This window comes from Aquarana catesbeiana, linkage group LG02 (assembly GCF_042186555.1).
Source record: "Aquarana catesbeiana isolate 2022-GZ linkage group LG02, ASM4218655v1, whole genome shotgun sequence".
In the NCBI taxonomy this organism is placed as follows: Eukaryota; Metazoa; Chordata; class Amphibia; order Anura; family Ranidae; genus Aquarana; species Aquarana catesbeiana.
The window spans coordinates 360,067,459-360,094,183 of NC_133325.1; the positions used below are offsets into that span (position 1 = coordinate 360,067,459).

The 26,725-nt window shown below is 43.2% G+C and overlaps 1 protein-coding gene across 1 annotated transcript in view; it reads right to left on the reverse strand.

Annotated features, from left to right (window-relative positions):
• Positions 1-14,119: 14,119 nt before the first annotated feature.
• The window catches only part of CYB5D2 (cytochrome b5 domain containing 2), a 39,878-nt gene continuing 27,272 nt past the window's right edge, over positions 14,120-26,725 (reverse strand). Inside the window, exon 4 of the mRNA XM_073615048.1 lies at positions 14,120-16,569. Within this exon, the coding sequence (XP_073471149.1) occupies positions 16,356-16,569 (214 nt within the window). The 3' untranslated portion in view covers positions 14,120-16,355. The remainder of the gene's footprint in view (positions 16,570-26,725) is intronic.

A 26,725-nucleotide genomic window follows, 5' to 3' on the forward strand; every position in this document is an offset into this window, starting at 1 on the left:
TTCCACTTTGCAACAGACCATTTTAAATGAACTTTGGCTTAGGGAAGATGGCAGTATTTCTGAAACATGGTCAGATATGGCTGCTTCTTTGCATGATAGAGCTTTATCTTTCATTTTTGGATGACACGGCAAACTGTGTTCACAGACTGTGTCCTGAGCCCATGCACTGATGTCCATCACAGAATCTTGTCCGTTTTTAACCACTTCAGCCCTGGAAGATTTGGCTGCTCAATGACCAGGCTAATTTTTTCAATTCGGCACTGCGTCCCTTTAACTGACAATTGCGCGGTCGTGCGACGCTGTACCCAAACAAAATTGACGTCCTTTTTCTCCCACAACTAGAGCTTTCTTTTGGTGGTATTTGATGAAAAAAAAAAACACAATATTTTGTACTTTTTGCTATAATAAATATCCCCAGTTTTTTTAAAAAAAAGCAAATTTTTTCCGATATGTATTTTCTACATATTTTTGGTAATAAAAATCGCAATAAGCGTACATTGATTGGTTTGCACAAAAGTTATAGCGTCTACAAAATAAAGAATAGATTTATGGAATTTTTATTTATTTTTTTTACCAGTAATGGCGGCGATCTGAGATTTGATTTTTTTTTTTTTTTTTTTTTTTTTTTTTTTATCGGGACTGCGACACGGCGGACACATCGGACACTTTTGCCACATTTTTTAAACCACTGACAATTATACAGCGATCAGTGCTATAAAAATGCACTGATTACTGTGTAAATGTCACTGGTAGGTAACGGGTTAACTGTGTTCCCTGACTGTGTGTTCTGTGGGGGGAGGGGCTGATTATAGGAGATGACAGATCGTGGTTCCTAGCTATTAGGAACTCATGATCTGCCTCTCCTCACAGAACAGGTATTTGTATTTCTCGGTAGCCTCCCAGTATGGCGTATCCGGCTCCACTGGTGTGTGTCACTAGTCTGGAATCGGAGTCCCCCTAGTGTCCCTGGTGTGTCTGCATCCAGTAAACCTCGCAACGGGGCATGGGGAGATGTAAAGAGGGATGCACGATAGTGTAGTATTTCCAAATGTTAATTGACAAAACAGTAAAAGTAAAATCAAGGTACTCACAATAAGAGGTATCAAACAGGCATATAACAAACGAGCCGCAAGCTCGCCCACGTCCCTTCCGGTGCCTCGTGTTCCCAAAACGTGTTCTATGGGGTTTATTTAATAAAATGTGAAAGTGCAACTCTGCATGGAAACCAATCAGTGTCCGGGTTTTATTGCCAAAGCTTAATTGAACAAACTAACTTTATAAGCTGATTGGCTGCCATGCACAGCTTCACCAGATTCTGAGTGCTCCCGTTTTAGTAAATCTACCCCTATGAATCTGTACAATGCTCCTTTGTATAACCAGTCATGCTACTGACCTGTTGCCAATTAGCCTTACTAGTTGCAAAATGTACTTCCAGCTCTTCCTTATTAGTATCACTTACTTCGCCAGCTTTTTGTTGCCCTGTCCCAGTGTTTGAGACATTTTGCTGCCATCAGTTTCAAAAGTACCTTCTTTCTTTCTTTTAAGTTGTACGCTATTTTCAGTTTACATTTTTGATATTTTTTCTATTGTGAATATGGGTTTATGATCTATCTAGATGATGTAAACCAAATGACCCATATGAACATATGTTGCCAGCACTACAAAATATCTAAGCAAGTGATGCACTTTACTTTCACTGGCAGAGCCATTTTTTAATTTCTTGCACACACATTAAAATACACATTTTAAAGCCCAACTCCAGGAAATTTGAACATTTCTTATTGCAGTTGTGCTTTCTCCAAACTTCAAGGGTTAACGGTTTACTCTTGGGAAGAGTAAAAGCACTTTTATGCCCCCCTAAAGCTAAGTGAGCAGTCAATCCTTGCAACGTGGGCACAGCTCCACTGCAAGGGAGAATTTTCAAGTATCCTAAAGATGGGCTTTTAAAGCCTAGAGATTATTTAACCCTCCCCCCACCACTGGTACATGATATATTTTCTGAAAGCAAGGACCCTGTAGAATAAAATGGTGACAGTTGCACCTTCACAGAGCTGTTGAAGTGATTGGGTGGCTTTATAGCCATGTGTGTTTGTACTGCAAAGCCAACAGCTCAAGCTGGCGATACATGGTTCATTTTTTTTTTTTTTCCATTCAGCAAGTTGGCTGAACAAAACACCTGAACCGATTACCTGAACCAACCTAAATCGGTGTATATTATTTAGCCTGTGTGAAAGTTTTGTCTACAAACTATAGTATATACTAGGGATTGAGCTGGACATTTTATAGATAGGCAACTCCTATCCTCATATTGATTAGTGGTTCCAAATTAATAACTACTGCAGTAGGGAACAGACACAAAAGATACACTCAGCATCTTTCCAAATAACTGTTCTGCTTTATTATGGTGCAATTGAAGGTTTTTATACACATGATTACGTAGGTATCACATTAATATTACAATTGTACGTTTATGGTAACAAGGGGCGTTACATAGGCAGGCTAATTCTAATCAGGACTTGAAAGAATGTAAACATGTAATGAAAACATTATTAGTGCCGTGTGCACAATGAGGACAGTGTGCAATACATACAAAGTAGAATACAATTATATACAGAACTTATACATTTCCATTACAGTCTCCTCTCTTTTGATCAATATTTTGATCACTAACCATACCTGCTATCACCTTTAACCTGGAACCTCCACACGCTTAGGTGGAAAGTAGTCCTGGCCAAAGAGGCAAAAACTTAATTGTGGAGAAAATAATAGCTGAGCAGCTTTTTTCATTACAAAATGGCTTTTCATTGTGAAAAACAAATGATTGATAAGTCATATTTACAGAGTACTGGCTGTACACTCCTGTGGCCAGAATGGCCTTCTAGCTGAATTGTGGGCACGCTGACTTATCAGCATATGTAGACACAGACAATTCTACATAAAATGGAAGACGTACAAAAGACAAATATGATTTCAACATGGCTAAACTACTTTTCAAATCACATTATATATATATATATATATATATATATATATATATATCCCTCACAATTAAAGTAATTGAATCAAAAAGTACCCTAGACTGATCGCAAGAGGGAAACAAATCAAACACCGAGATTTCTTTAATTTAGTCATTTTTGCAGTGTCTGGTGTGGATCCAGGTGACTTTTCCTTCAAGTTTTGCACAACTTGTAAGTGAAATTGATGCTGTATTGAGTCTCCAAACATTTCCATATATATATATATATATATATATATATATATATATATATATATATATATAATGTCTCTTAACAATCCACAAGTCACCTGGCTTTAGTTTTAAATCCTTCCAAACTTTTAGGATCTGGAATTGGGTAGAAAACACATAAATGAGTTTGTCAAAAACCTTAAAAGATCAGCAACATTCTGTGAGATCTGAATGGAGGACTTCAGCTGCTGAGACAAAATATAAGCAAGTGAGTAACACACTCCCAAACCAAATCCCATAGGGAGAGAGTCCAACATCCCCTTAGGGGCTTGATAAATTATAAGAAAACATTCAGGCAAAAGTTTTCTAGTTTCTTACTCTACTTTGTCCGCTACATTGTAGACAGTAGTGAGTGTAAAAATGAAACCTCAAAATTTCTAGTAAGGACTCTCCTATAAAAATGGTTTCCTCTGTTACTGTCTGTAGATTCTGGCACTCTGTACTTACAAACTACTTCTGATAACAATTTTTACTGTGGCCTTTGCAGTAGCATTTGGCATTAGACATCCAGAAAACGTGTCCATACAGACAAAATGCATACTCGTAAGATCCTGACTTGGGCATCTGGATATATCTTTTTGTAATCTCTGAAAGGGATGTTCAGGTTTTGGTAACACCATTGGTAACAGGTAAAACAAGAAGTGGTATGTTATAAAAACAACTGTGGTGAACCCTGGCTCTATCCAACGCTCATTTGCTAAGGCAGCCATAACTGCTTGTGACTGATGACACGGTCCATGTGTCAAGCTGGAGGGAAAAGAGTGGCTGGCAGACATAAATAATCATCTTTTCCAAATTCCTGTTTCATAAGAAGTTGCCCCCTGAGGACCACTTGTTCTCTTTTTGGGGTCGTTGAAGTTGAATTATTAATCCCAGCTATACTGGGCCAGAATTAGGGTGGAATCTGTGAGTTGCACAGAGCCAGCAAGTGTCCGGGGCTGTAAATGCAGCATCCTTAGTCGCCTGGTCTGCTTCCATGTGTGAGTTTTAATGTTAGTATGGCTACCTCAGCAAGAACCTGGTAGGCTGAAACCAGCCAATAAAATTAACTTGACATGTTTGATTGGTTTACCTCCCGAAGTAAAAACAAACTTCTGGCCCTTCAAATGGAACCAAAAGCTCTCTATATCTCGACTATCTTTATAAATATACACTTTTTTTTATAGCTCACAGGCTTTGCTAAAACATGGAGCTTTGCTTCTTAAAGCTGGGGAAAAAGGATCCAATTACTCTAAATACACAGTATCCCTCTGGGTGATAAACTGCATACTCAGTATGGGTATTGCCATCCTCAGTATAAATCCGCGATCAAATCTACAAAAAATGTAATATCTGGGTCTTCAGGGATTTTAAGAAGACTTACTCGTCCGATCAGGGAGAGTGGCAAATGTCTCCAAGCATCCAGCTGTGTTTTAACCTTGGTCAAAAGTGGGAGTAGATTAAAGTGGTTGTAAACCCTTACAGACCACTTTGACCTACAGGTAAGCCTAGATTAAGGCTTACCTGTAGGTCCAAGAAATATCTCCTAAACCTACACGGTTTAGGAGATATTTGCAAAAAGACAGGCACCGATGCGCTGTAGACAGCGGCGCACTGAGCATGCTGCTGCTAATGGCGATATGCCGTTAGTGGTGGCTTGCATGCGCGGGAGTGACATCATCGTGGCTCCGGCCAATCACAGCGCCGGAGCCATGATACCCGGAAAGAAGATGGACGCTCCGTATCAGAGGGGACAGCAGTGACATCGCAGGCTCCTGTGTCAGGTAAGTGACACATGATGGTAGCCCGTTATGCTTTACCTTTGCAGGGAAACAAAGAGGAAGTAAACCCATTAGGGTTTACTTCCTCTTTAAGGGACATTAAATCGCCTACTCTAGGGGATATACGTATGCCCAGGTATTTGAATTCAGGTACCCAAGCAATGGGAACTGTTTTTGTGGCCTGGGCACCTGTGTCAATGGCCATCACATTGGATTTTTCCCAGTTCACTCGTAGCCCTGAGAACCGGGCAAAATTACCTAGGATCTCGAATGCCGCTTCTAATGATGGTCCAGCGTCTTGTAAAAAGAGAAGCATGTTGTCTGCGTACAATGCAATGCATTCACATCTACCACCCACCTCTAGTGCCTTCACATCAGGTGACTATCGCAAAGCTATAGCCAGGGGTTCGATCGCCAGAGCAAATCAAGATGGTGAAAGCGTGCACCCCTGACGCATACACCTACCCACCACCAATTGGGGGGAAACCGATGTGCCAATCTTAATAGCCGCCTTGGGTTCACTATAAAGTAGTGAGATCCATGTCAGAAAAACATCCCCAAAGCCGATATGACGCAGCACTGCCAACATATAATTCCAGTCCACGAAATCAAAGGCTTTAGCCATGTCAAGTGATACCACCACCCTAGCCCCGGGATTGGCATGGTCAATTTGTAGGTGTGCGAACAGCCTGCGCAGGTTGGTGTCTGTAGACTTCTGGGGGATGAATCCCGTCTGGTCTATGCCCACCAAGGTAGCAATAACCTTTGACAATCTTGTGGCCAGTATCTTTGTCAGAATTTTGAGGTCCTGATTCAACAGTGCTATAGGTCTATATGAGGAACAAGACAGAGGATCCTTACCCGGTTTAGGCAAAATAATCATTTGTGCCTCTAACATAGATTCAGGGAGATATTTATGCTCTAAGCAGAAAAGAAATAGGTCTCTAAGTCTTGAAACCAGTGCCTCTAAATGTAATCTATACCATTCAATGCAAAGGCCGTCTGGTTCCGGGGATTTGTGAGGAGGGAAGGTTCTGATAACCGTTTCAATCTCTTTTTCTGTTATTGCAGCCTCCAGACTATTCCTATCTGTTTCAGACAGAACAGTAATATTCAGAAACGATAGTAATGTTTCTAAGTCCTGTTCGCTATAGGCTAGTATAGGGACATATAATGCTCTGTAGTAGTCCACAAACGTGTCCATAATGTCGGTTGGGTCTGTGAGGACGTCCCCCTGGGTATTTTTAATGCACGGTATATTTGTCTGTACTCTCTGTTCTGCCACTAGAATAGCCAGAAATTTCCCATTCTTGTCACCTTGTTTGAAAATGGACTCAGCCCTTTTTCGTCCAAGAGGTATGTGTCAGTTCAGTGAAGTGCAGCGCTAAAATGCTGCGAGCCTCCAACAGTTCTGTATATGTAACATCTGACTGATTATTGGCATGTGCAAGCTCACATGTCCTTTCCTTGTCTTGTAATTCTTGTGTTACTATTGTGAACCCTCCGTTCCTGTTTAATGGCTGATATATACTGCGCTCGCATGCATGCCTTAAAGGCGTCCCACACAATAGGAAGAGTGGCCAAAGTGAGATTGTCCTCCCAATAGCCAGAAAAATGTGGCGCCACCTGCGAGGACGCTGACTCCACTTCCAACAATCCCGGATCCAACCTCCCCTAAGCTGTGAGGGCAGTTCAATGTGAACAGACAGCAGTGTATTATCCGACAGACTGCCAGCTGAATAATTTGCACCCCCCCACCAACTGCAGCATTGGCAAAGGCCAAATCAATCCTCAAGGAGGATCTATGGGTTTTGGATAAGTGTGAGAAGCTTCTTGTGGTGGGGTTTTTCCATCTCCACAGTTCTGTCAAGGAGGCCGTAGCCGCCCAGTCAGAAAGATCGGCCGATGCCACTCTGGACACATTGGATGAGTCCAGGGTGGCACATAATATGGCATTAAAATCCCCAGCTACAATAAGAGGGAGGTGCATATATGGAGCTAGCTTACCAATGAGGTGATATAACACCTGAACCTGGAATGGGGGAGGGACATAAAGGTTCCCCAACACCATCTTATGCATACAAATATCAGCAATATAATCAGATACCGACCCCGGTTCCGAGATGACTTGATGGATGGTTTTAATCAGCCTTGCTGATTAAAATAGTTATCCCTCTTGCATAGGTGGAGTGCGAGGCATGCAGTGCACGCTGAATCCAGGCTCTGCGCAAGGCCTGCACCCTGTTCCCATCCGAGTGCATCTCTTGTAAAAACACCACATGTGGTTTAAGCGGCTTTAGGTATTGGAACATCAAGGCTCGACGAAATTTGTAATTTTAAGCCTCGGACGTTCCAAGACACCAGATTAATAGTTGACCCCACCATAATCATACATCAGCACAGTATAAGTCATACAGGGTACTAGCATTATAGGTAAAGGTGACCAGGAGACCTTTACAGGTCGTATGGAGGTCAGTGTATGTAACCAAGGGCCCAGTATGGAGCGTTGCACATGCCCTGTAAACAAGTCCCCAAACCCCTGTAACTCCCTGCTGCGGTGTAAAAAAACTGGAACAACATATACACGCAACTTATTTCCAAAACTAGTCCATAAAAAAAAGATACGAAAGCGTGACCACATACTAGGTCCAAAACCCAACAAAAGAAAAAAATGCCAAAAAAAAAAAAATGTCCCTGAGTCAGTCAGTCTGGAAGAGTAAAGTATCTGTGCCTCTGTTGCTCCGTGCCTCTGAGACAGATACTCGGTAGACCCCCCATTTGGGGAGTGTGAGATCCCTCCATCCTCCAGGAAATGTTTGTTCCTTACAGGCAAAATAATTTGAGGGCCTTGGGGTGCAGTCTAGGCTGGATAAGCATGTCTGCAGAACCGAAGAAAGTACGTGAGGATCTCAGTCTCCCAGCCCCCCCCTCTCTGAACAGGAGATTCAAAAACAGTCAAACAATTGCCACGGCCCTTTACTCCTTGGTGTGAAACCCGCAGTCTGCTGGGGTACAACATGCTGTATTTGATATCTTTTTCTCTAAGTTGGCATCTCACATCATTAAAGAATCTGCGTCGCTTCTGAACTTCAGCCAAGAAGTCTGGGAAAAACATCACCTTAATATTTTTATATGGTAGTTCTGGGTGCTTCCAGGCTTCAGCTAATATCTCTATCACGGTAATTTAGGAACCGTACCAGGAACGGTCTCGGCGGGGCTCCCTCAAGGCGACGGCCGTAGGGAATCTGTGAGCCCTTTCTACCACGTACGTGGGGGGCATATCTGGCAGGTTCAGTAATTTTTTAAACAGCGATTCGGCAAATACGGCAGGGCGGGAGCCCTCCTCACCTTCTGGAAGGCCCACCACGCAACTATTGTTGCGCCTTTGTCTATTCTCAGCGTCGTCCACTTTACGGACTAGTGAATTCACCAACGACTGTAATTCTGTGATTTGCGTGGTATGAGACCCCTCTTGATCCTCCACATTGCCGATCCGTCCTTCAGCTTCAGTAAGCCTCCCCCTTATTGTATCTAGGTCATGGCTAATCACAGTGCACTCGGATGCCAGGTGTTCAACGCGCACCATCAGCATGCTCTTGAAGTCCTCTATGGCTGCCAGGATAGGCTTGGTAATTGCCTCCGGGATTGCCTCTATTAATGTGGGGGGCAGGGGAGCATCAATCTCTGCTGGGGGAGACGCCATGACTGAGAGAGATCCCGTTGGACTCTGCTCCATCCCTCGTCCACGCTGTGCCCCGGAAGTAAAGCCCAAGATGGCGCCCGGAGAGTTCACAGCCCGCCCCTTCCCAGGGCGCTGTGATTTAACATCTTTTTGCGGCTGCTCCGTCCCTCGTCCACGCTGTGCCCCGGAAGTAAAGCCCAAGATGGCGCCCGGAGAGTTCACAGCCCGCCCCTTCCCAGGGCGCTGTGATTTAACATCTTTTTGCGGCTGCTCCGTCCCTCGTCCACGCTGTGCCCCGGAAGTAAAGCCCAAGATGGCGCCCGGAGAGTTCACAGCCCGCCCCTTCCCAGGGCGCTGTGATTTAACATCTTTTTGCGGCTGCTCCGTCCCTCGTCCACGCTGTGCCCCGGAAGTAAAGCCCAAGATGGCGCCCGGAGAGTTCACAGCCCGCCCCTTCCCAGGGCGCTGTGATTTAACATCTTTTTGCGGCTTACCCCGGCCTTTTTCAGACATTATTGCGGCGGTCGGCGGGTCCAGGTTGTCTGGAGAGGCTGAGGAGAATCCTTCTGGTAAGGAACGAGCGGTCTGTCAGGGGTAAATCACAGGATCATCCCGGAGCTCTGTGGGCACACGTCCTCTCCAGCTCACATCCCGGCCACCCCCCCCCAATATATCTATATTATTAATAAAATTGTTAAACTCATATTAGAAATTAATACTCAAATGATAATTTCAATATCACACACTAATATATATCCACAGATAAATTTCCTTAAAGGGGAACATATTACTTAATTTCCCTTTTTTTAAATGCACTGTTTCCACTATGAAAGAATATTCAGTTTGTGTAATAAACGGCTAAATGTAACCTTCATTTTACCATGTTTGGAAAACAGATTCAAAAATAATTGTGATCACATTGTTTATCATTAGATTCATTAACCCGGCACATTTTGTTATAAATGTTTTGACTAAAAAAAATTAAATTGGCATGGTGTCCTTCCAGCTTATCACTGACCTTTCATCCCAGCCACATTCTTTCAGGAGAGCACAAAGAAAGGGGTCACATCTGCATACATGACACACACAAGAGATAGAACTAAAGGCTCCAGCATTCACACACATACACAAATATCTCTCTAAAATTGCTTACATTTTTCCCTTTTGTACACAACACATGCATATCATTCTCTCACTTTCTTTTAACTCTTTAATATTTCCTTGCTTAACTTCTGCTTTCCTTATTTTGTTCAGATATCCTTTGCATCCCATACTTCACATACTCTAGCTTCTATGATCAGACTGGCAGCCATAGTGCTCATCCCATCTTCCCTCTCTGATAACAATTTCCCTTCTAGATTGTAAGCTCTAACGAGCAGGGCCCTCTGATCCCTCCTGTATTTTTATTTATTTCAGGTACTTATATAGCGCCGTCAATTTACGCAGCGCTTTACATATACATTGTACATTCACATCAGTCCCTAACCCTCAAGGAGCTTACAATCTAAGGTCCCTAACTCACATTCATACATACTAGGGACAATTTAGACAGGATCCAATTAACCTACCAGCATGTCTTTGGAGTGTGGGAGGAAACCGGAGTACCCGGAGGAAACCCACGCAGGCACAGGGAGAACATGCAAACTCCAGGCAGGTAGTGTCGTGGTTGGGATTCGAACCAGCGACCCTTCTTACTGCTAGGCGAGAGTGCTACCACCACACCACTGTGCCGTATTGATTTGTATTGTAAGTGTACTGTCTGCCCCATGTTGTAAAGCGCTGCGCAAACTGTTGGCGCTATATAAATCCTGTATAATAATAATAATAATAATAATAACATATAAAGTATTCTGTTTTAACTCTCATTGCTCTGTTTCTTGACTTTACTAGGTATAGTGCCTGACCCTAAATTCATTCCAATACTTAACATCAAAATGTCCCTTTCTGTCTAGTGTTAATTGTCACCCATGATCCATCCTGCTCACATAAATAGTTGTTTCTCTAGCTGTTTATTCTGCATGAGTCTTAGTCCCTGTGGACTTTGGTGGTAACCCAGTTACCCATTGTGGATCCCTGTCCACTTTAACCATTAATCTAGGGGCTCAATATAGGCAGAACCGCACCTTCGTTCATATATAGCGCTCCTCTTGCACTGGGCATTTTTGAGGGTCTCTTACCCTGTATTCCCTTACTTAATTTAATGCCCATAATGACTGGCCAGTCTTCTCTACATGTGCCTATACCCTCTTGCCTCTTAACTACTTTATCTAGCAGATGTACTACATATACCTGTGAACAGCACTATTCTACCCTTTCTTATCTATTACACTCCGATAGACAGTGACAACATAACAAAAAACCACCAATCAGTACAGTTCGATTAAGGGGAGTACAGTAGGTACCCTTTGTCCCGAAAATGCCTTACCGATCAAGGAAGTCTGATAACTCAAATGTAAGGAAAAGGCTTACCTCAGCCGGCTGATTTATCATAAAATTTTAGGTTCGACTTCTGGATGGCTCGCCACCTGAGCTGGACATTTTATAGATAGGCAACTCCTATCCTCATATTGATTAGTGGTTCCAAATTAATAATAACTACTAATAACTACTGCAGTAGGGAACAGACACAAATCTTTCCAAATAACTGTTCTGCTTTATTATGACGCAATTGAAGGTTTTTATACATATGATTACGTAGGTATCACATTAATATTACAATTGTACGTTTATGGTAACAAAGGGCGCTACATAGGCAGGCTAATTCTAATCAGGATTCAAAAGAATGCAAACATGTACTGAAAACATTATTAGTGCCTTGTGCACAGTGAGGGCAGTGTGCAATACATGTAAAATAGAATATAATTATATACAGAACTTACAAATTTCTATTACAGGATGCACCGATACCATTTTTTTTACAATGAGTACAGGTACCGATACTTTTTTTTTTGGTACTCGCCGATACCAATTACCGATACCTACCGCAACTGTTTTGTTTTAACTTCAGCCGTCAATGGTACAAAGCATTGAAAAGTTATTTACAAATGAAATACATTGATTTATTTTTTTAATTTAGCGATTTTTTTCAATGTGAAATGTGTAAAAATATTCACTAACAAAGCAAACAAAAAAGTTTTAATTGTTTATCGTTCATAAAATAGACGTGAAAAAAAGCAGGAAAATAAAAATTAAATGGAGGAGATTAGGGAGTTAATTAAGGCTGATTAGAGTAAATTAAAGGTTATTGAGGGGTTAAACAGAGGAACATTTGTTCATCCCTTTGATCTGCAGATGAAGAAACAGAAATATACAAAAAGAAACGTTCTTTTTATTTAAGTGTTTCAGGGCTGAGCAATTGTTAATAAACATTTCCGGCTGCATTTTTTTTTTTTTTTTTGGACAGCTCCAATTACCAGACTTTTTTAAGACCGGGGAGACCCACTGACAGCTCAAAGAACCGAGCCTGAAAGTATCGGTTTCGGGCATCGGTGCATTTGCACGAGTACCGATACTTGTGCAAATACTCAGTATCAGTGCAACCCTAGAATATACATTTAAAAATTGATCAATTCTAATGTACTTACAGCCTATCTAATTTCTTGAGATGATATTAATACCCCCCAAATTACCCCCTTTAGGAAAGTAGACCGTCCAAGGTATTTGGCAAGAGGCATGGTGAGTTTTTTGAAGTTGTAATTTTTTTGTCACAATTTTTTGGAAAATTAAATACATTTTTTTTTTCTTTTATATACTATCACCAGAACAGTACAGCTCCATCATATGACTGGTGTGGCAGCGATCGGGGACACTGACTGTAAAAAATAAATTATAGGTTTTATAGTGACACTGTACTGCTCTGGGGAGGTGATCAGGTTTTTTTTTTTTTTTTGCACTGATTGCTTGCTATATTTTTATGAATGGCATCCATTCATATGCCACTGTGTACAATTGTGATAGCTGTGATTGGCTCCAGCTATCACACGATACAGGGGCGCTGTGATTGGCCCTGTCTGTACCATGTGATCACTGTGACCAATCATAGAGATCACAATAGTACACAATGATTGGCTATAAATGAAAGTCATTGTGTACCAGAGCCGACCCAGTACAATGATTTGTCTTCCGCTGTGTCTGGAGGACCCTGCTCCGTGGCACCTAGGAGAAAGTCGTAAGACGTCCACCCATGATAACAGTGCTCTTGCTCAGCTGCTTTACAATAGGCTTTTTATACGCGGTTCACAGCAGGGGTCCAGTGCGTTCACCGTTTCAGGTCCGATTTCAGCTTGAATGTTTGGCTGAATTTGGACCTGAAACAGACCAAAAGATGCACGGGGCTCCTGTGCAAATTCGCAACGAAGCTGCAGCAGAGATATGTGAACCGGCGCCATAGAGAGCCAGTCAAAATCTCCTGCTATTGCAAATTGGATTGCGGGGAACCAGCATTGAATTTGCAACAGTGTGAACTCAGCCTAAAGGGTAAGTTCACCTTTTGTAGGAAAAAAATAAATAAATACACATCTTTTTGCAGGTAAAAAAATGTGCATTAATTATTGTTTTTTATATTATGAGCCTGTAGAACATTGTCCCCATGATCAGCAGAATACAGGTGCAATCTCAGGCTCCTGCAGAATGTCAGTGTAGCTGTCTGCCCATACCTCATATGGGCAGACAGTTACTCAATGACAAGAAGCAACTAGAGCGCTCATCAGCGTCCTGGTAGTCCATTGAGAACTAGAAGCCAACAGCCACAATGGCTGACGCTAGTTGTAGTTCCCCCATTCACAGAACTGTGAAATAGATGTTTCTACAAGTGCATGCATATACTGTATCTACAAGTGTTGCGCTTGTTTACAAAGCAGCCAAAAACCTTTGCTGCAACAGTGGTACCTGGATGTTATCTTTTGCAGTCATTTGTACTTGATTAGCATCACTAAAAACTGAACTAGATGTACCTAATCACAGTCTTCCCCTGCTTTCATCAACAAATTTTTACAGCCTTGTTATGTACCCTACCTTCTTCAACTGTTGACTCAACCTATTTAACCGATTCCCGACCACCTCGCGCAGATATACTGCGGCAGAAGGGCACGTACAGGCGATTAACATGCCCGCTGGGAGCTCCGTGAACGTGATCGTGGGTCCTGCGGACTCTATGTCCGTGGGGATACCCGCGATCGTCTCACGGAGAAGAAGAACGGGAAAATGCTAATGTAAACAAGCATTTCCCCGTTCTGCCCAATGACACTGACTCTGATCACAGCTCCCTGCAATAAAACTATCCCCTATTTTGTAGACGCTATAACTTTTGCACAAACAAATCAATAAACGCTAATTGCGAATTTTTTATTTTTTTTTTTACCAAAAATATGTAGAAGAATATGTATCGGCCTAAACTGAGGAAAGAAAATGTGTTTTTATATATTTTTTGGGGGATATTTATTATAACAAAAAGTAAAAAATATAGCTTTTTTCCAAAATTGTCGCTCTTTTTTTGTTTATAGCACGAAAAATAAAAACTGCAGAGATGATCAAATACCACCAAAAGAAATATCTATTTGTGGGGAAAAAAAAGGATGTCAATTTTGTTTGGGAGCCACATCGCATGACTGTGCAATTGTCAGTTAAAGCGACGCAGTGCCGAATCGCAGTGCTCTGGTCTTTGGCCAGCCAAATGGTCCGGGGCTTAAGTGGTTAAAAAAAAAGTATGGGCAAAGCTTCTTTTATTTTTTTTGGCCATACTTCTCTTTTGGGTCACAGGAATACTTTCTTTCATTCCAACTTTGACCCAGACCCAGCTGATAGTGAAATACTGCCTGCTATTAGCTGACAAGGCAGAGCAGAGTCAGGCTCTGAAAACATCCCAATGTTATTGCGTGGATCCACCCACTTGCCTGACGGACAGCTGGCTCCACCCTTCAGTGCACAGCTGAAAGCTGGAGCCAGCCACTCCTACCCTTCTGTAGCTCGGCACTCCAATAAGCAAACCAAGAATTGAGTGATCGGCGTTCATGTGATTGCTCAGTTCCTTGTTTTAGAGTTGGTGTCGGAAAGCTGCATCATGGAGTTAGGACAGTGTGTTTTTTTTTTTTTTTTTTACTTATCCCAAAGATCTCCTTGATCAAGTTTATCTTGACAAACCTCCCTACTCCCAAGCCTAGCATTTCCCACAAATAGGTCAGTTTACTTCTCAAAGAATAAACAGTACTGTTTAAAGTGTTACTAAACCCACAACAATAAAATCAGTCTGTATATGCAATAAAGCATGTTTGTTATACTCATTGTGGAACCTAATAGGTTAATCCTGCGCATTGTGTAAAAACATCTTGTCTGATCTTCCCCCCTTTATTTTTTTATTGTCCCCAATCCATCTGCTAAAAGAACCAAGCCCATTTCTGTTAAAACAAACAAAAAAAAGCCCTAGGAGGCACTCTACACATGCTGAGTTTGGTGTGTATTAGAGGTTTTTCATTTTTTGGGAGGGTGCATGTGATCAGCACAGGGCCAATCAGCACTGTCCAGACAAAGTCAGGGGTCATGCAGCAGCCAGACACTGATAGAAGTCACAATATACTGCTGATGAGAGAAGGTATTTAGCAGTTTATATTTACTAAAATAATTGCATTTCCATGTTCTGTGTACGGTGGGAAACCAGATATAGTGAATACAGGGTCCTGGGTTTAGTAACACTTTAAGACTCCGTTTACATATATGCAGTACAGCACATCACATGTGATTTACACTGCATTCCTGTGCAAATCACATTTATTTATTACAGGAACTCATATAGCACCATTAATTTATGCAGTGCTTTACATATTCACATCAGTCTCTGCCTTCAAGGAGCGTACAATCTAAGGTCTCTAACTCACATTCATACATACACATACTAGGGCCAATAAACCTACCAGCATGTCTCTGGAGTGTGGGAGGAAACCAGAGTACAAGAGGAAACTCACGCATGCACAGGGAGAACTCCAGGCAGTGTGGTAGTTGGGATTCATACCGATGACCCTAGTGCTGCTAGGCAAAAGTGCTAACCACTTAAGCACTGTGCTGCCCACATGTGATGTCTGTGCGGTGAGATTTTGAGCCATTTGTTTGTATGGCCCAAATCGCACTGAATCCAGACAAAATAAAGGTGCAAAACCCTTTTTTCCTCCCGCACTGGAACCGGATTGCATGGGTGTTCACACTTATGCAATCCGATTCTATCAATCGCACTGTGTTTTGTGAACTGTTTTGGGGTGTTGTTCACATTAACACCCATTGCAGTTCGCATGAACACTGTGTGATTTCAATGCGGTGCAGGAAATGCACAGGATTCGCTGTTTCCCGCACCGCATGTGTGTGAACGGAGCCTAAAAGCTGTCAAATTTGTGGTGGAAGTGCGGTACTTATAACACCGAGTACCTACTCTTGACTTTAAAGCTAGTCACAAAATCACGAAGAAAATCCATTCAAAAAAGGATGTTTAATTCTTTTAATAAACAAAGGGCAAATAATCAAATAATCGAGGAACTTCTTGGAATTTGTTGCTAGACCTGCCCATGCAATGGAGTGCAATACAGAGTTAATGCACTTTTTATTGCTGCCAGTTTGAAATGTTAATTCTTTCTGTTTAACATCGCTGTATTGCTTAAAGTAGACCGTCTAAAACACAAACTCCTTATTCTTTAAGTAGACACCAGTCAAATAGTGGATTGCAGTCTTTATATTGCTGAAGGGAAGGATTATCTAGATCTCCTTTATCATTGTGTTGTTTAGATCCTAGATGTTCTGATGGAGGCCCAGTCGTCCTGACACAAACACAGCGATAGCCATCATAGCCAGCTAAATACAATTTCCTGGGAACACCAACCCAGTCCCTCTGTATTCCACCACTAAGTGAAAGACAAATGGGAAAAAAAATTAAATATTTCAACTACAAACTGATAAAACTATACAAATTCCAGTCACTGTGCATATTATTTTGTTACTCGGGCCTCTTTCACACGGGCTTTCCAATCAGGTCTGCCTGTCCATTTTTCAGGCGTACCTAATCGGACACTCCATTCAATCCTATGGAGCGGCGATCAGCGGTTACATGTCCGCTGACATCCACTGCTATCCGATCCTGTCCATGAAATCCAGACGGATGGTGACCCTATTTTCCATTTGTCTGGCGAATCGGATGAAGTCGGACAGGTGGTTCGTTTTCATCCGATCCCCCATAGAGGAGAGTGGGGCTCTGACAGGTCCATCTTTGCACAAAGCGAAGACGGACCTATCATTCGCCTACTTAGCGGGGATCAGGGAATCTATCTCCCGCTGAGCAAAGTAGAGTCCGTCTGGCTGACCACCCGTGTGAAAGGACCCCTAAAGGAAATCCTCAAATTTTGTTAAAAAAATATTATATCATATAAAATTGCTACACGAGTCATTTTGCAATGTAATGTTCTGCGATTGCTGTAGGTTTCTAAAGCTATCCAAAATTTCAATGCAATAATAGGGCAACCCAGACACATTTTGTATACCCTTGGTGTACAGAATGCACCTAAAATGTAATTTCTTGCTTGTGTGATCGGCTTACAGCTTTTCTCAGAAGTTTGCACTAAAGCTGGCCATACACAGTCAAACATCTGTAGAAAATTAGTTTGTCAGAACATTCTTTCTTGCCATTAGTGGCTCAACTAATTTCCATTGAAACCCTTAATCCAATATTGCCATTTGAATGAATGCCTGGCATAATAAACAGGTATACATACCAAATGTATAATTTTATTTTTGCATAAAATATAATTTTTTTGAGAAAAAAAAAAACTCCATTTTGCGCCTTGGAATTTTCGTGTCACTGCGGTCAAATATTAATGTTGAATTGAAACCACTATTAGAAAAAAAAAAATTTTTTTTTTTTCAATTTTGCTAATTTTTTTTTTTTTTTCTGCAAAAGTGTAGTTACCCCTTAAATGTCCTAATAATCCTTGATTTAGCTGCACCACTGATATATATTGCATAGTGTGATGAGCAGTGTTAATTTTGTCAACTAACATTTTTTCGTCGACTAAAATATGAGTAGAATTCAGATGACTAAAATACGACTAAAACGGCATTTTAGTCAAAAGACTAAATCGAAATTTGACGTCAAAATTAACACTAGTGATGAATTGCAGAATCAGTGTAAGAAGACAAATTAACACATTTCTTTATGAATACTGAATCACTTTTTTTAATTCTAACATTATCCAAGTGGCCTCGTGGTAGTGTATACCCTTTTTGGAACAGAACAATTTCATGACTAAGCTATGGGAAATATTTTCTTTATTGCTATTAAAACTGAATTATGTATTTATTTTTTGTGTTGTGGGGGCAAACAAGGCTTTTTTTTTTTGTGATGTCTTTAAAGCGGAGTTCCACACAAAAATGGAACTTCCGCTTTTCGGAACCCTCCCCCCCCTCCGGTGTCACATTTGGCACCTTTCAGGGGGTAGGGGGGTGCAGATACCTGTCTAAGACAGGTATTTGCACCCACTTCCGGCATAGACTCCCATGGGAGTCTATGCCTCTTCCCGTCCCAACCGCGCTGTCTGCTGGGAACACACAGCTCCCAGGAGAGAACGGGGACCACTAGGGACACGCAGCGCGATTTGCGCATGCGCAGTAGGGAACCGGGAAGTGAAGCCGCAACGCTTCACTTCCTGATTCCCTCACCTAGGATGGCGGCGGCAGCTGCCGAGAACCGAGCGGGTTCTCGGCGTCCCCTGCCGACATCGCTGGACCCTGGGACAGGTAAGTGGCCATGTATTAAAAGTCAGCAGCTGCAGTATTTGTAGCTGCTGGCTTTTAATATTTTTTTTTTTTGGCGGTGTGGGTGAACCCCCGCTTTAAGAACTGTTTTTTGTTTTCCACGTATGTCAAGAACAAAAAGAGATCAAGACAGTGATAGTTTTAAAAATATAAGTGCACTTCTACTATATGCCCCCCACTGTGCACTGCTAACCCAGCCCCCTTCTTAGATATATACTTAAAGTAGTTGTACATATATCTAGTGAAATGAGCGGCCTCAGGCGATACAGAGATGAAACAAATCGTCCTATGTAAGTTGTACTTGTTTTTTTTGCAGCCCTCTCTCCTCTACATCCATTCAAAGTGCAGAATTTATGCAGCTTGTCTGAGCTTTCAGAAAGCAGGGGGTGCTGAAATTACACTCTGCAGTGCTCAGTGAGGAAAGTTCTGAGAGGAGATTGGAGGGAAAGGACACCCCCCTCCCTCCACAAGGCACACAGGAACAGAGCTGAGGCTACCAATCACAGGCTATGTGCTGGAACTCCCTCCCCTGTAAATTTTTTCTCTTGGTGTCCAGAAAACTTGTTGGATAGCAGAGGAACAAGGCAGCAGAGAGAAATGACACTCAGTGCTTTGGACTGAGACAAGTACCCACTATTGAGGGATATGCTTTGTTAATTTTTCATGTGAGAAGTTTTCCAACCACTTGCAATCATGTCTTGGACCTCTTTGTTTACATTCCGTCTCCAATCCTCGGTGCACCTGTGCAGTAGCCTTATGTAGAATTCTAACATTATGGCAAAGCAGAGCAATATAAGTAGATTGTACCCGAATGCAAGCTACAATTTCCCATCAACACAAGCCCAATGACTGTTGGTACAGGCCCCATCTACTGCCTTGGCTCCCTCTGCTCGGTGCAGAGACTACTTTACTGAAGTAAAGTGAACACAATTTACTCTACAAATTAGGTACATGCAAACATGCCAAATAAATTATCTGAACTGAAAGTACAGGAAACATTCAATGTAAACCTGTACCAAGAGAGTGCTTGCTTCAGGCCAGTACTGAAGCAAAGAGGACATCTATTAAAACCACAGAAAACAACACAAGCAAGAAAATAAATTAGAAATATAAAAAAAAGCGCTAAATATTATATACAAACAGGTGATATTCAAAATTAGTGAAAATTTATAGTCCTATGTAAAGGAATGTCCAACAATCACACAGTAGGTGACGTGATTTTCTTCAATTTTCATATGCTGTTAGGTGAAAATTCAAATGAAATCTATGTGGTGAAATGCTTACCAGAAAGTAAGCCAAACAGGCGAGTGGCTTAAACCCAGCCTGGGCCTTTATGAAAAACGATCCAAGAATAGGTCACACTCGTACCGTGTATTCAGATCCACAAAAGATTACCCAGAAAATATATTGAAAAACATAGCGTAATACTGACAAAATATGAAATCCAAAAAAAGGAAAGATGTGCAACACTCAACAAAAAACAAAATCATATATAATCATAAAAACATCCAGTGTTGAATTCAAACATAGGATCGTAATGTGAGTGGCATGCAATCATGCAATAAAGTGTATGGTCACCAATAGGAGAAAATGGTGCACAAACCTTACAAAGAATCTGCTTACCAGATACTACAAACAAGTGGGCAATATAGCTATCCCCCAGATGAAGGTATGGAAAGAAGTACCAGAAGGTGCAGGAGACCACATGTAAATCCTGCTTACCAGATGGCAATATATTGTGAACAGATTCCACACAGCCTCAGACTTTCCACCAGAAGAAGTGACAAAGGGGTAATATAATGCAGCGAACCTCATAAAAATCCTGCTTACCAGATAGCAAATTTAAGTGAGCAGACTATCACAAACACAGACCGAACTCCTGGCAGGAGCAGCGTAGATACGTCCTGGCATCCATGTCCCGAACTCAGCAGTGCATATTGTATGTGTGGCTGCTACATAGCTGAGAGGAGCCTGCTTTCCCTGCAGTGTGTGTCATTACAGTGAACCACCAAAGTTTGATACAGTATCACACTATTGGCTGCTTCTTTATACAATATGCACTGCTGAGTTCGGGACATGGATGCCAGGACGTATCTACACTGCTCCTGCCAGGAGTTCGGTCTGTGTTTGTGATAGTCTGCTCACTTATATTTGCCATCTGGTAAGCAAGATTTTTATGAGGTTCGCTGCATTATATTACCCCTTTGTCACTTCTTCTGGTGGAAAGTCTGAGGTTGTCTGTTTAAATATTTGTCACTCTCGGAGAGTGAGAGGAGACCCAGCACACACTGACGGGGGCAAAGGGACAGTGGGGAGCCCATGCGATCGTGTAGAAATTTCACCACCTGTGTCCAAAACCCATGTTTAAATGGGCAATCCCACATCAAGTGAAAGAAGGAGGCCATGTGGTGACCGCAGTCTGGGCAGCCAGGGTTGTGGTCATGTTTGTATTTGGATATGCGAGCCGGTGTCAAGTATGATCTGTGGAGGACATATAAATGGGATAAGCGGTCGGAGAGTTTTGGGGATACAATCTTGCAATTGCCAAGGGCTTCCTCCCAGTCCTCGTCCGTCAGGACGCCCAGGTCCGATTCCCATCTCGACCTCAGCTTTTTTGTAGTAGTCTCGGCACCGGGTCGCATAAGATACGTGTATATTTGGGAAATCCATTTTTTTTGGGTCTTCTCCCAAGACTATATCCACCAATAATGGGATCTCAAGAGCAGGGATGGGGCCACCAAGCTGTGTGTTGAGTGCGTGTCGCAATTGGAGGTAGCGGAAAAGCATATGGTTTGATAGGGCAAAGGTGTCTTTTAGTGTCTGAAACGTTTTAACCGACCCGTTAGCCACAACTTGTGACAGATATATCACGCCTTTGGTTACCCATAAATCGTGATCGGGAATTTTAGTGAGTTCCGGTAAGGTGGGGTTATCCCATAGGGGGGTGTGGGAATGAGGAGATGGTGCTTGACCTAGTCGCATAGCGGTTTGCCAGACCTTACAGTGATGTGACAACATGTGCCTTTTGTCTCTGCCATGGCATAACCCCTGGGGAGTGCAGAATAAGATTTGGAAGGGGTGAGATATCTGGCCGTGGAGCCGTGAGCAGACCATTTGGGAGTAGCGGGTTCTGTCTGTGTGGTTGAGATGGAAAAAATGAGAAAGTTGAGATGCTATGTAGTATGTGAAGAGATCAGGGAGCGCAGTGCCTCCTGATTCAGTTGGGCACTTCAGAACCTTCATTGATAATTTGTGACGGGATGGGCCCCATATGAAGGAGTTGAGGATAGATTCCATTGACTTGAATATACGCACCGGAAGGGATAGGGGGGCTTGCCAAAAGATATATAATAGCTTAGGGAGAAGGATCATTTTTACCAGGCTGATTCGGCCCATAACCCCGAGGGGGAGTCTGGACCATGTTTGTGTCTTGATTTTTAGTATAATGAAAAGTGGTTCAATGTTAAGGGCGATGAAGTCAGAGAGAGATCGGGATACGTGGATACCCAAATATTTAATGGTACTTGCCCTGACAAGGGGGAGAGCGGCCGGATCAGCCGTGGGGGCTCCTATATCTAGTGGAAGGATTTGGGACTTAGTCCAGTTTATCTGTAGCCCAGAGAATGCCCCAAAGTCTGTGATAATACGGAGGGCGGTTTGGAGTGAGAGCCCCGAGTCGGAGAGGTATAGGAGCATGTCATCGGCGTATAGACTTATTACTTCCGTCATCTGGCCGCAGCGAAGGCCCCTAATATCTGGATGACACCGAAGAGCTATCGCTAGGGGTTCTACAGCGAGGGCGTAGAGCATAGGCGAGATTGGGCAGCCCTGACGAGTACCTCGGGATAGTGGGAAGGAGGGGGAAATTCTGCCATTTACCTGTATGTGCGCTTTAGGGGCTTGGTATAGGAGCTGGAGCCATTTTATAAATCTTGGGCCAAAGCCAAATCTTTTAAGGCATTCCCATAAGTAGTTCCACTCTGAGTCGAATGCTTTAGCAGCGTCCAAGCTAACCACTACTCTGGTGCCTATATCCGTGTGTTGAGCTTGGAGATTCATGTGGAGTCGTCTCAAATTAAAGGCCGTGTTTTTGTCTGGCATAAAGCCAGTTTGATCGGGGTGTATTAAACTAGAGATTACCTTATTAAGGCGTATGGCCAAAATCTTTGCTAGTATTTTTACATCTAGTTGGAGAAGGGATATAGGTCTGTACGACTCGGGGAGAAGTGGATCTTTACCCGGTTTAGGTATAAGGACAATGAGGGCTTCGCTCATGGAGTTTGGAAGAGTGTTAGTATTGAAAATATGCGCATAAAGTTTACAAAGCTTGGGAATTAAAATCTCACCAAATTGTTTGTAGAACTCGAGGGGGAGTTCATCAGAGCCGGGCGCCTTGGATGTGGGGAGTAGGGCGATTGCTTCTGAGATACGTTCCGTAGTGATTGGTGCTTCCAATTGCGCAATCTGTGGGGGTGATAGTGTGGGGAAGTCTATATTTTGTAAGAGGTCTGAAAGTTCTGCTGGGGATTTGTGGGATGTGGAAGAGTAGAGGGTGGAATAAAAGGACCTAAACTCCTCAGCCACTCGATCGGGATAGGAAACTATGATCCCGGAGGGCGACCGAAGAGATATCACTACTGGGGGTTTGTGATCTAAGTGGGCCATATATGAGAGAAGCTTACCAGCTCGCTCGCCGTGTTCGAAGACACGTTGCTTGCTGAAAAAAATGCCTTGCTTGGCCTTTTCAAAGTGGAGTTGGTTTGTGAGTCTAGAGTGCATATGAACAAGAGAGGCATTGGCAGCGGTTGGGTTGTCCTGAAAAGCTTGCTCTAGGGTATTGAGGTGTTCCTCTGCTTGGTGAAGAAGCTGCTTGGAGGTGGCCTTATGACGGTTAATGCGAATAGAGAGAATCATGCGGGCGTGTGTTTTGAAGGCTTCCCATATGGAGCCAGCCCGGGCCGTACCGTCGTTAACACGGAAATAGTGTCCCCATTCACTCTGGATGTCATCCAGGTCGGAAAGAATGGGGAGCCAAAATGGGTTTATTCTCCAAATCTTGGCAGCAGGGGGAGACGGCAGCCGAAGCTTGATCCAGTATGGGGAGTGATCAGAGAGTGCCCTGGCTGCAAAGCCTACATCTAGGAGGTAAGGAAGTAGAGGGAGGGTAGTGAGAATATAATATATACGGGACATTGAGGATCATGAGGGTGTGAAGCAGGAGAAACGCGATTTTGAGGGGTGCGTGTGTCGCCAAGTGTCGGTGAGGGCAAATTCTGCGAGGAATTTACCGAATCTGGTGATATTTGGCGCTGAGGGGGGAGGATTAGCGGGGCTTAGTCTATCTACGTGTGAGTTTATAACCATATTGAAGTCCCCTGCCCAGACTGCCGGCACCGAGGGGTAATGAGACATGAAGGCAACACCCTGCTGTAACATAGCAAACTGAAATGGGGGAGGGATATAGAAGGCCATTAGGAGTATCTCAAGGCCTCCAACTGTAGCATGCAAAAACAGCGTCCGGCCCTGAGGATCCGACTGCAGAGTGTGGAGCTGGAATCGCACCGTTTTGGCTACAAGGATTGCGATCCCGCGGGAATTGGAGGTGTGCGGGGCCTGGTATAACCAACCCACCCATGGTTTTTTAAGACAAAGCTGTTTTTGGCCTGTGAGGTGGGTTTCGACCAGGATAGAAATATCCGCTCGTTGGGATTTGAGATGTGAGAGTACTGCTGTTCGTTTAGCCCTTTCACCCAGGCCCCGAACATTCCAGGTTAGAATTTTTAGTGCAGCCATGTCATATGGGGGTGAGTTGGTGGGTACATTCGGATCCTCAGGGGGCGGCAGACAGTACAAAATAATATCCACATCTCCATGCATCTGCTTACACAATATACAGGTACACTAGTTAACCAAAAGCTACGAGGCAGGAGTGGGGAGCCCCCCATCCGCAATTGAGTGCAGAAAAGAATACGTAATAACCATACCCTGCATTTAAACATTGCATGCCTAAAAGAGCGAGCCAGAGCTGTTGATACCAGCTGCTTAAATAAGGTTAGATTATGCGCATAGCATGTCATTGTAAAAATCGAAAAAACAAAAGAAAAGAAAACAAAATATAAAAGAACTGAGGTCAAACAAACTGCATGAACTCTGTACCAGCAAAGCAGATTCAACACACTGCCATCCATCAGAATGGATTAGGCAGAGGCTGGACAGGGAAACTTTCTTAGGTTGATACCAGTCGGTAGTGGCGAATGGGCCACAGTCTCAAGGTGACCAGCGAGACCAGGGGGGGCGATCCTGCTGAAAAGCGCACGGCAAAGCGGGAGAGGCAGTCAGTGTCCTGGGTTGCCGGTGCAAGGGGGCCGCCCGAGACTAATGAAGTGGACATGTTGGTGGTGAAGCAGCAATGTCAATTGATGCGGTGGAATAAGGAGCGAGGGGGCTGTTAATTGCAGCTGGGATAATTAAATAAGGCAAATTTGAATGTTACAGTGCAGAGGGTCCCAACTCACGGTTTCCGCAGGCATCAGAGTAGGTCAGGCAAATTGTGTGCGGCGATCAATTAGTTTCGAGTAACCGGAGGCTGCTGTACGTGTGCGGTGAAAGGTTATGCAGGGCCCGGATTGGGCGCATCATGTTGCTCTAGCCAGGAGAGAACATCCTGTGGGTTTTCAAAGAACTGCGCCTTGCCGTCACACACCACACGAAGGCGTGCAGGGAAAAGCATTGCGTATGTGTTGCGTATGTGAGGTGGTGGATACGGAGCTGTCGCTTTGCCTCCGTAAAGCGCACTCTTTTCTTTTGTACCTCTGCGGAGAAATTCGGATAGACCGCCACAGTTAGGTTGCCAAGGGGGATATTTCCTCTTTCACGTGTAAGTCGAAGGATCGCGTCCCGATCTCGGTAATTTAAGAACTTTGCAATAAAGGTTCTCGGTGGGGCACCTGCGGGTGGAGGTTTTGCAGCGAGGCGATGGGCACGTTCCACAACAAACATGGAGGAAAAGGCCTCTCTGACAAAAGTCTTGATAAGCAGATTTTCCAAATAGGTGGGGGGGTCAGCACCCTCAGCCCTCTCAGGGAGACCAACAAAACGGAGATTGCATCTCCTGAGTCGGTTCTCCATTTCATCTTGTTTAGAGAGAACCATATTCAATTGGTGCTGTAGCTGTTCAGTGGTGATTTGTAATGGATGCAGGCCCTCCTCCACGTGATCAACACGGCGTTCGGCCTCTGTCACCCTCTCACGGAGCTTGTGGACATCCTGTCGGATCAGGGAGATGTCAATTTTCACCTCCTCGATCCTGGAGGTAAGGGTGAATTGACAGAGAGCTATAGCCTCCAGCACTCTGGCCGTGTCTCCGGAGGCCTGGTCATCAGGTGCAGGGGACTGAGCGGCACCATCTTCCTCACCCGTGTCTCGATCGTCATGGCGATATTGAGCTAGTTTCACCGCCGCTCCGGAGCACTTTGGAGGAGACATGTCGGTCTCTAGTTAGGCAGGTGATCCGGGTTCCACAGGCGTCTTTCGGCTAAGAATATAGCCCCAAGGATCGCTGTTAAGGATATGTCTCGAGCGGAGCACTCACACCGTGAGTCCTACCCCATGCAGCTCCAGACCACGCCCCCAACACTGGATGTTTTTATGATTATATATGATTTTGTTTTTTGTTGAGTGTTGCACATCTTTCCTTTTTTTTGGATTTCATATTTTGTCAGTATTACGCTATGTTTTTCAATATATTTTCTGGGTAATCTTTTGTGGATTTGAATACACGGTACGAGTGTGACCTATCCTTGGATCGTTTTTCATAAAGGCCCAGGCTGGGATTAAGCCACTCGCCTGTTTGGCTTACTTTCTGGTAAGCATTTCACCACATTTCATTTGAATTTTCACCTAACAGCATATGAAAATAGAAGAAAATCACGTCACCTACTGTGTGATTGTTGGACATTCCTTTACATAGGACTATAAATTTTCACTAATTTTGAATATCACCTGTTTGTATATAATATTTAGCGTGTTTTTTTTATATTTCTTGTCTGTATTGGTGTGCCTCACTTATAACCGCAGCTTTTTACCTTATTTTCCAAGCGCAGTTTTTATTTTTATTTTTGTTTCTATAAGGAAATAAATTGTTCTCATCCTGTCCTTATAGTTATCTGACATGTCATTTCTAAACCAGTTCTGTGGGATGCAGGTCACATACGTTCTTTAACCATTTCAGCCCCGGAAGATTTGGCTGCTCAA